We start from the raw sequence: 11,447 nt of genomic DNA, 5'->3' as shown, positions 1-11,447 counted from the left end.
GTCATTGAAAGTATGTTTGTTACTGGAATTAGGCAACACATTGCTCATTTGATTACAGTAACTGTGTTCTTTCATTTAATTCTCATCAACAATTCTCTGTTACAATTTATGCAACCTATTACAATTAGCCTGATCCTGGGGTTTCCTTATCTGTTCTCCTTCACTTTCCTGAACCTCAACCTGCTTCATACAAGCCACACAAAGACCTCTATTAGAGTTATATCCAACATTCCCTCTTTCTCAAATGCTTCTTCATCCTTCCACTAGTATTCCAGTTACTTTCCCTGGTTTCTCATTTTCTAAGATTAAAAGGAAAACTCTTTAACTTTGAATTGATAGTCTTTGCATCCACTTTCTATTTCTTTTTTCAGGCTTAGTTGCCACTATACATGAGACCTACTCCTTCTACTAAGGCCCTAAGTCATCTTACAAGATTCATTGTATACAGATCCCCTCTTGCCTCTGTGTTCACTAAGTTCCTCATGATTCTAAGCATTATCTTCTCCCAGAAAAGAATTTGAGCAATTCTTCAAGATATCAGAAGCTCTTTTTTTTTCTTAATCTCAAATAAACTCATAAGCTTACAGAACTCAATAGAATTTAGGTATTTATTACCGGAGATAAAGAATTCAAGGTTGCATTATGAAAAAGTGACATTTTTTCATGTAATGTAATTAACCGTATGAGATACATGGAGAAAAGGAATAATGTAACAGAGTTTATTCTACTGGGACTCACACAGAATCTGAAGATGCAGAAAGTCATATTTGCTGTGTTTCTGGTCATCTACATTGTCTCTATGGTAGGGAACGTACTCACCTTGGTCACCATCACCACCAGCTCATTATTGGGGTCCCCCATGTACTTTTTCCTGGCTCATCTCTCTTTTATTGATGCCTGCTACTCCTGTGTCAATACCCCTAAACTCATTATAGATTCACTCTATGAGAAGAAAACCAGCCCTTTCAATGGATGCATGACTCAAATATTTGGGGAACATTTCTTTGGTGGTACTGATGTCATCCTGCTCACTGTGATGGCCTATGACCGCTATGTGGCCATCTGTAAGCCCTTGCACTATACGATCATCATGAATCGGCGGCTGTGTGGACTGCTAGTGGGAGTGGCATGGGTGGGAGGCTTTCTTCATGGATTCATACAGATCCTCTTCATCTTCCGCTTACCCTTCTGTGGCCCTAATGTCATAGATCACTTTATGTGTGACCTGAACCCTTTGCTCAGTCTTGCCTGCACTGATACCCACACTCTAGGGCTCTTTGTTGCTGCCAACAGTGGGTTCATCTGTCTGTTAAACTTCCTCCTCCTGTTGGGCTCCTATGTGGTCATTCTGCGTTCCCTAAGGACCTACAGCTTGGAGGCAAGGCAAAAAGCCCTCTCCACCTGCATCTCCCACATCACAGTGGTCATCTTATTCTTTGTGCCCTGCATATTTGTGTACATGAGACCTGCAGCTACTTTACCTATTGATAAAGCAGTGGCTGTATTCTACACTATGATAACTCCCATGTTAAATCCCTTAATCTATACCTTGAGAAATGCCCAGATGAAAAATGCCATTAGGAAATTGTTTAGTAGGAAAGCTATTTTAGATGTAATATAAATGTACCAGGACACCAAAGTCAATTGAACAGAGGGAAAGTTCAAAAGGATATTTTTGACCAAAGAAAGAAACTAATATAAATCTTAAATTCTACAAAGTGGGCAGAATAAACTGGGGTAGAAATGGGACCAAAAAACAGGCTTTTGCAAATTTGGAAAACTACCAAATTTTTACCTATTTATCTAACTTCATTAATGTTTATGGATTCAAAACTATTTTTCTAATAAAACAAAAGTAACAAAATATGCTGATATTTATTCATAATTTCAATTACAATCCAAAGTGTAGACATAGTTATTATCACCATATTAAAAGTGAGTCAACAAATGGCAAGGAATATGTTTCAAAGCAAAAATACTGAGGAACCAGTAACCAGAACCTACCTGAACTGTCAGACCATGTTCTTAAATGCTGTGAGGTAGGACCAGGCCATAATGATCAACAACATTGATCAACATAGTTGATCATGTAACTATGATCAACATAGTTACATTTGTTAACATTTATAGAAACAGTTCTGGTGAAATATATATTGATATAGATATATATTATACCTTAGCATATATACTATCATAATGTATATATGTATACTTAGTTGTTGTTATATATGAATAAATGCTAATGATTTTAATTAATAATACTGACAATTTTTTATGTGTCATGGCTGATGGTTTTATGTCAAGTAGTGTGTTATTGTGGTGTGTAACTATTCTAGGAATATAAAAGCAATGGACCATTTAATATCTAAGCAATAAGTGATATACCATATTTAAAAATTTCCTATTGCATTCAGAATCACTTCGAATCACTCATGTAACCATCTTATCCTGATAAGGAATCAGAAGGACAGATGATTCAAATAAAATATGATTTAATGTCAGATGGGAATTTCAATTTATTAAGTATATAAATAGTCATACTCCATAAAGTACTGCCTACTTGCTAACATTTTTTTACAATTAGCCCAATGTCTGGTTCATAATAAATGCTGAATAAATAATATAAGTGTAAAGAGAGATGAATAACACTAATAAAATGAAGATAAATAAGGATGGGAAAGAGATTAAGAAAATTTTTCTACTTTTATGTGTTTCAGAGTCTGGAATGAATTCTAGTTTTATATCCTTGGAAACCACAATTTTTATTTATTCCCACTTACACTATGAAAAAGAAAGAAACTAAAATTGTTTCTGTAATCAAATGAGCAAATTATTTACCTTTTATTCTTTATGCTATTACCAAGATTTCATTATTGTGTTACTGTGGACTTTTTCTGTTATCTGTTAATCAGTTTGCTTTTGGGTAACATTATATTATGAAAAGGTTTTTTTTTTTTTTTTTTAATAAGTAGCTTCAGTTACATACGAAGTAATTTCAGTATAAATGTATTCCATTTATCACTTTCATCCTTCATTCATTAAACAATAAATAGTTTTGGGTCCAAGGAATGAATAAAGCACATTAATATCTGCTTGGGTTTCAGTGATAAAATGGAGAAGGAACTGGCACCCCACTCCAGTGCTTTTGCCTGGCAAATACCATGGATGGAGGAGCCTGGTAGGCTACCCATCCATGGGGTCACGAAGAGTCGGACACGACTGAGCAACTTCACTTTCACTTTTCACTTTTATGCATTGGAGAAGGAAATGACAACCCACTCCAGGATTCTTGTCTGGAGAATCCCAGGGATGGGGAAGCCTGGTGGGCTGCTGTCTATAGGGTCACACAGAGTCAGAAACTACTGAAGCAACTTAGCAGCAGCAGCAGCAGTGATAAAGAGAAATTCAAGAGATGCCTTCACAAAGTTTAGGACCACTGAGAGACCCCCAAAAGTATAGGTGGTTACAATGTAGTTTTAAAAAAAATAAGACAGTGGAAACACGGTATGCTATGAAAGCATGCTTGATGGATATACAACAAAGACTTTGGAATCAGAAAGTTTACAGAGTGAAAAAAATGTCAAAAATGAAACTCAAAGTATGAGAAAATATTTCCAGAGTAAATAGGCACCAACTGAAGTAAGGGTGTTCTTAGAAATGGAATATATAACAAAGGCTAGAAGGTGAATATAAGAATGCAGGAATCCTAATAATTTTGATAGAGTTGTGAAATCAGCTATTCATTTAATTTTTTTATTGTATTCCTGCTATATGCCAGGAAACATGCTGGGCATTTAGCTTATAAAGTGAAAATAGCAAGAGATAGACATAGGGAAGTTAAAGAAGAGTCTCATAATTGTGTCAAGGCTTGATGCTATGTACTATATGGAAAAGACTGAATGGTCTTTTAAGATAGCAAATGATGCAGTTAAAGTTGAGATTTAGGTGATGACTCCAGATACAGTACAGAAAATAAATTGAAGGGAGAAAGATGGGCAGCAGTAGAGCAGTTAGAAGGTTACTATAATTATCTGGGTATGACATGACAGAGGCTTGAGCTGTGGTGGTACAAATGATGACACGGAATGTGGTGGCCATGTTGCACCTGGTGAGATCTCTTTCACTGGGCCAGTGTACTCAGGAGTAGCTGCCATATGGCTGAGCAGCTAAGAACTCACAACCCCATTCTTTCTGCACAATTGCACCAGAGAAAATTGGAACTGCTTCACTGGAGATTACTCTAACCATCCCAGGGTCCACCACTTGCCAGTAAATGACTGGACTGGGGGTGAAGGGCTGGTCCTCTTGCCTTAAGGTGGAACCAGTATCATAGTACAATAAATACTGCAGAACTCTCTGGGTTCCTGGGTAAATCCAAACACTAACTGAGACTCTATTCCTTTCCCCCTGTACTAGAGACAGCTTCCCTCAACATTTCTCCTTAGAAATTACTTTTATAAATTTCCCTGTCCACATTAGCACCTAAGAAAACCAAAGTAAAATGGAGAAATAGAGAAGGGTTCCAGAAATATTTCAGAGATATAAGCAAAATAATTTCATATATAAAATGAAGATTTGAGAAAGAAGAGTCATGATGAAATCCAGATTCTATCATAGATCACTGGATGTTTGAGTAACCCAGGAAGAGGGAACAAAAGAAAACCAAGTCTTCTTTGCCAATAGAAAAGATCTCCCCACAGCCAGTGGACCTGACCTCTCATCTGCTATCTAAAGGACTAGCCCTGCATTAGTTGAGGAAACTGCAGCCATTGTGAAAAACAGTGTTACATTCCTGAATAAGTGAAAAATAATATTACCCAATGATACAGCTTTTCCAGTTCTGGACATATTCCCAAAAGAATTGAAATCAGGAATTCAGATATTTGTAGGGTGGTAGCACTACTCAGAGCAGCCAAAATGGTTAAGGAACCTAAGTACCCATAACACATGAGCAGATAAACAAAATGTGGTAGACAGTTAAAACAATAGGATTCAACACTTAAAAATAATGGGTCTCTGACACATGCTGCAACAGAAAATATGAGGATGACCTAAAATATGCCATTCACTTTTCATAAACTTTGTGTTTTATAAGTGGTTTATATTTATAGGCAGGTTGTAAAAAAAAAAAAAAACAACACAGTTTTCATATACCCTATATTGATGCTGGGAGGGATTGGGGGCAGGAGGAGAAGGGGACGACAGAGGATGAGATGGCTGGATGGCATCACTGACTCGATGGGCATGAGTTTGAGTAAACTCCGGGAGTTGGTGATGGACAGGGAGGCCTGGTGTGCTGCGATTCATGGGGTCGCAAAGAGTCGGACACGACTGAGCGACTGAACTGACTGACTGACTGATATTCAGTTTCACTTGTATTCATCTTATGTTAGTATGGTACATTTGTCACAACTAATAAACCACTGATATTACATTATTTTTAACTAAAATCTGTAAATTAATTAGATTTATTAGTTTTTATTGATGCTGTATTTCTCCTCCAGAATCTGATCCAGGAAACCATCTCACATTCAGTTGTTAAGTTTTCTCCAGCTCCTCCAAAAATGAAAGTTTCTCTGACTTGTCTTGTTTTGGATGACTTTGACCTTGGTAGTTTTAAGGACTAGGCAAATACTTTGTATAAAATTTTGCATGGGGCCATTATGGCAGGGTTATGGTTATTGGGAGAAAGACCAGAGACATTCAGTTCCACTTTCATCATATCATATCAGTGGGTACATACTCCCAATGTGACCTGCCACTGTTGGTGTTAAATTTGATCATCTGACTCAGGTAGTATTTGTCACATTTATTCATTATAAATTTATTCCTTTCCCTAATTGCATAGTGTTGTCTTTGGAATGAAGTCACTTAGATGTGTACTCAGCTGACACTGAAAAATTGGAGCAACTGAGTACAAAGTATCTGCCTACATTATTTGGAATTTTGTGTATTCTCCTCTATCTAGTAGTTGGTACAGTTATTTATATCACTATAACTCATGGGTATTTATTTTATACTTTGTATTATATTTCAATTGTCTGTTATTTGTTTTGTTGCTGAAATGTTTTTCCAGTTTGGGCAGAGGGGACATCTTTTCTTTGACTTCTGTGTTCCTTTGGCTTATTCTCATCACTGTGCAGATGTGTGTGCTTTAGCATTTCCTTACTTTCTGTTGCTGCAAGATACTCTGGTTCATGTCTACATTCTTTGCTGCAGACCTAGAATCTGCCAGTTTTTTTTAAAGAAGTCCTGATTCATTACTTGAAGAATATTATCAGTAAACAAGACCTGTGTTCTGGATGACCATCTTTGTTTTAATTCTAGTCCAAAGATGACACTTAGGGCCCATGTAAACATCTTTAATTGAAGGTATAAGCCATATTTTTTCCATAGGTAATAAGACAAATTGAAAATTAAGCTGTTTATCACATGTGGCTCATTTCTTTTAATTGGAAGGGAAGGGACACTTTAGGGAATCACCTTCTGCAGAATTCTATATTTTGCATCATACATATTTATGTACTCCTCCAAGGAGGCAAAAGAGAAGTACTTCCCTGGTCAAAGTCTTGTGTGAGAGTGGCTTTCAGAAAGTGTGGGATGAATCTGAAATCCACTTAGTCTGTCTTTTGGCATGCTGGCGAGGACCTAAGTCTCCTTGTGAGATCAAAGAATTCCTGTTCCAGATGAACAGGCTTTTAAGATCATTTAAAATGATTTTTCACTTGAGTCAAGGGTGTCCAAATTACCTTGGGATGAAAAAACAACAAGTGAACATCCTAACTTCTGCATTAATTCCTACAAACATGGTAAGATCTTAAAAACCTCAATGGCATCTAAATATAGTTTAGTGTGAAACACTACTAGACTGTATGTATAGGTTATTTTCTTAAAGCTTCTGTTCACTTAACAGATACCAGTTAAGACCTTACTCTTTTCTAGGCACTCAAATTCAGTTGTTTATGAACAAAAATTCCTGTCCTTACTTAACACTTAACTTCCTAGCATACAGTGCTGTCATCTTATTTTGTTTACTTTAAAATGTAGTTTTTGATGTGGACAATTTTTTAAATGTTTATTGAATTTGTTACAATATTTCTTCTATTTTTATGTTTTGGTCATGAGACATACAGGTTCTTAGCTACCTGACCAGGGATAAAACCTGCACTCCTTGCATTAGAAGGCAAAGTTTTAACCACTGGACCACCAGGGAAGTCCCTACTATGCTCCTAATAATGGGTTAACCAACAATTGGTATAAATAAAACTGCCACCTCTTATTTATTCAGTTCCCTTCACATATATTTTAAGACCATTCTCATCTTTTGCTCTCAGAGAAAAGGTTGTAATGATGGTCTTTGATCCTGTGAGTAAAAGTATCTGTAGGCAATGGAATCACTAGACCCATATGCTGAGTGCAGTTGTAATATTATAGATGTTGAAAATTATTCCCTAACTAGTACAGCCACTATGGAGAACAGTGTGGAGATTCCTTAAAAAACTGGACATAGAACGGACATATGACCCAGCAATCCCATTCCTGGGCATACACACTGAGGAAACCAGAATTGAAAGAGGAACGTGTACCCCAATGTTCATCACAGCACTGTTTTATAATAGCCAGGACATGAAGCAACCTAGATGTCCATCAGCAGATGAAGGAATAAGAAAGCTGTGGTACATATAAACAATGGAATATTACTCAGCCATTAAAATGAATGCATTTGAATCAGTTCTAATGAGGTGGATGAAACTGGAGCCCATTATACAGAGTGAAGTAAGCCAGAATGAAAAACACAAATACAGTATACTAATGCATATATATGGAATTTAGAAAGATGGTAATGATAACCCTTTATGCGAGCCAAGAAAAAAGACACAATTGTATTGAACAGTTTTTTGGACTCTGTGGGAGAGGGCGAGGGCGGGATGATATGGGAGAATGGCACTGAAACATGTAAATTATCACATGTAAAACAAACTGCCAGTCCATGTTTGATGCATGAGACAGGGTGCTCAGGGCTGGTGCACTGGGATGACCCAGAGAGATGGGATGGGGAGAGAGGTGGAGGGTTGTTCAGGATGGGGGACACATGTACACCCATGGAGGATTCAAGTCAATGTATGGCAAAAACCAATACAATATTGTAAAGTAAAATAATAAATAAATTAATTTTAAAAAGAAAATCATCTCCTAAGAGACTGAGCCCTCTTAGCCTCCTACCAAAAATCTGTAGATTGACTACAACCCACAACTTGTCAGCACTATACATCAACAGATTGCATCACAAAGATTGCTTTACTCAAAAATGGGTTAAAATGTTATTTAATTTGAACGTATTTAACTGTGAATGAAATTAAGGATATTTATCTATGTTTAGTTGTATTTCACAACTAAAATGGATTCTTTTGCCCATTAATTATTTTACTGTGCTTTTCTAAGATGAATAAATGAAATCTATTTATACTTAAAATTATACTTTCATCTGGCATGTAAGTTGTAAATATACTTTATCAGTTGGACATATATAATTTGTTACTGACTGCTTGTTTGGAGACTATAAAGACACATAAGACAAATTTTTCAGTGATTCACATATAGCCAGATATGAAAAAATGCTCTCTTTATTTTTGCCTTCCTTTACTTGAGGTAACAATAAAGGCCACTGAAAATATATATTACAAGAATTCTACTGAAAGTTACAGGTATTGCTTGTAGCTTTCTGGGTTCACTTTACAAATTCCTAGTACTTAATCATAAGCCTGAAATATTTTTAAAAAGTTCTGAATATGGCATATGTTCATTTTTGAAATTTTTCCTTCATTTAAGAGATGGTGAATCTCTGAGTTCAAATTTAACTTTGAACAACATAGTATAACTTAAAGACTAAAATTTAAATAAATAAATAAATAAATAAATAAGAGCTGAATTTAAGATTGTCAACATCTGGGGACTTTCCTGGTGGTCCAGTGGTTAAGATTTTGCCTTCCAATGTATGGGGTGTGGGTTCAATTCCTGGTCAGGAGCTAAGATTGCACAAGCCTTGCAGTCAGGAAAAAAAACAAAAAACAAAAAACAGAAGCAATATTGTGATAAGTTCAATGAAGACTTTAAAATACTAAAGAAAAAACATTAAAATTGAAAAATACTAAAATTGTAAACAACTAGACAGGTTTAAGAAGTAAAGTAAAAATCAAACTTAGTCAAGGCAACAGATTCAAATAAATTTAATGATAGGCTGGATCAACTGGTTGTGTACGCATTGCTAAAATTTTATGCTTTTTTATTTCTCTCCACTCAGTCTATCATGTGTCTGTGTGTGTAATGCAGTGTGTGCTTGTGAATATAGTTGTACGTGTGCTTTGTTGTAGTTCAGGCACTAAGTGATATCCTCCTCTTTATGACTACAGGTACTGCAGCACACCAGGCTTCCCTGTCCTTCTCTATCTCTCAGAGTTTACTAAAACTCGTGTTCTTTGAGTCCGTGATGCTATCCAAGCATCTCATTCTCTGTTATCTTCTTCTCTTCCTGCTTTCAATCTTTCCCATCACCAGGGTCTTTTCAATGAGTCAGTTCTTCTCATCAGGTGGCCAAAGTATTGGTGCTTCAACTTCAGCATCAGTCCTTCCAGTGAATATTCAGGACTGATTTCCTTTAGGAATGACTGGTTTGATCTCTTTCCTGTCCAAGAGATTCTCAAGAATCTTCAGGTTTCATTATGAAAGACATTCTGAAATGTTTAGACAATCATTACTCAAAGCAATATTGACTAGAAGAGTATTTTATCACTGGACATTTTGTTGAAGATGTGACAGCATATTGAGTAAATTAGGTAAACTGTTTCTCTACTTCTGTAATAGGGAACATTAATATCAATATGTCCTTGATAGAAATTGAAGATAACCTTAAGCTGAAAAAGTTATTCACTCTTGTGAAATAACTCAAATTACTATTAATGGCATCTGAAGAATTATTTACTTATTATTTTCAATTTCTTATATTATTATTTTCAGATGCATTTAAGAAACAGGTTGAATGAGTATTATGAATTCCATGTAATTCAGATAAAGCATTGTATTGCAATAAGTGATTATGCATTGGAAGGTGGCAGTCCATGATCATGTGTACCTATTAGGGCTCTATCATGCTAGTGGTAAAAAAACCCACCTGCCAAAGCAGGAGACAGATACTGGTTCAGTCCCTGGGTCAGGAATATCCCCTGGAGAAAGAAATAGCAATCCATTCTAATATTCTTGCCTGGAGAATTCCATGGACAGACGGCCCTGGCAACTACAGTCCATGGGATCACAAAGAGTGGGACATGACTAAAGTGACTTATCACACATATAGCATTCATGCCATTTTCTTTCTTTTTTCTCCTTTGCAGATACTTTCTCATCTGAGTTTTGCCCTCACTACATGAAACAATGCAGCAAAATAACAGAGTAATGGAGTTCATACTGTTAGGATTGACTCAAAATCCTAAGAGACAGAAAATGGTATTTGTAATCTTCATTTTCTATGTAGGAATATTGATGGGTAATTTCCTTATTATTACAACCATAAACTTCATCCAGACACTTGGGAGCCCCATGTACTTCTTCCTATTTTATTTGTCTTTGGTTGATACCTGCTTTTCAACTTCAGTAGCCCTGAGATTAATTGTGGATGCCCTGTTTGCAAAGAAAAGCATATTTTACAATTAGTGCCTGACTCAAGTCTTTGCACTGTATTTCTGTGGATGCATGGAGATCTTTGTCCTGGTCCTCATGGTCATGGATCGGTATGTGGCTATCTGTGAGCCCATGAATTATGCAACAATCATGAGCTGGCAAGTCTGCATCATCCTGATTGTTCTTGTATGGATAGGGTCTTTTACACATTCTGTGGCTCAGATTATTCTGACCTTGAGATTGCCCTTTTGCGGATCCAATTTGATTGATCACTATTGCTGTGATATGTAGCCACTATTGAAACTTGACTGCATGCATATTTATGTGATGAATTTACTGATGGTGATTAATAGTGGGCACTTTGTATAAGCAATTTTATTATTCTGATATCTCTTACATTGTTATCTTGCATTTGCTCTGGAACCACAGTGCAAAAGGGAGGAAAAAGCCCCTCTCCACCTGCACTTCCCATGTTATTGTAGTTGTCTTATCATTTGGTTCATGTATATTTATATATACTCAGCCCCCAACCACATTCCCCATGGACAAAATGTTGGAAGTATTTTACATGTTTGGAACACCCTTCCTCAATCCACTCATCTACATATTGAGGAATGCAGAAGTGAAAAATGCCATGAGAAAGTTATGGCATGTCAGAATTACCTCAGAAAGCAAAAGATGAATTGTGGGCCTGGATTGATTGTTTACTGAGTCATGGTTTTAGTGAATCTGTACAAATTAACATATGTGACAATGCTTGACTCTTGTGGGAA

General features: G+C 36.3%; 1 protein-coding gene and 1 pseudogene across 1 annotated transcript; both read left to right on the top strand.

Annotated features, from left to right (window-relative positions):
- Positions 1-679: 679 nt before the first annotated feature.
- On the top strand, positions 680-1,621 carry LOC110123145 (olfactory receptor 4C46-like). The gene has a single exon (XM_070463122.1). It carries the CDS (start codon positions 683-685, stop codon positions 1,619-1,621), a length of 939 nt encoding a protein of 312 aa, XP_070319223.1. The 5' UTR covers positions 680-682.
- Positions 1,622-10,428: 8,807 nt separating this feature from the next.
- LOC110123148 (olfactory receptor 4C11-like) lies at positions 10,429-11,356 on the top strand (annotated as a pseudogene).
- The last annotated feature ends 91 nt before the right edge of the window (positions 11,357-11,447 follow it).

This window comes from Odocoileus virginianus, unplaced genomic scaffold (genome assembly GCF_023699985.2).
Source record: "Odocoileus virginianus isolate 20LAN1187 ecotype Illinois unplaced genomic scaffold, Ovbor_1.2 Unplaced_Scaffold_30, whole genome shotgun sequence".
Taxonomy (NCBI): domain Eukaryota; kingdom Metazoa; phylum Chordata; class Mammalia; order Artiodactyla; family Cervidae; genus Odocoileus; species Odocoileus virginianus.
The sequence above is the reverse complement of the archived record's forward strand: the minus strand, read 5'-3'. Positions and strand labels throughout refer to the sequence as shown.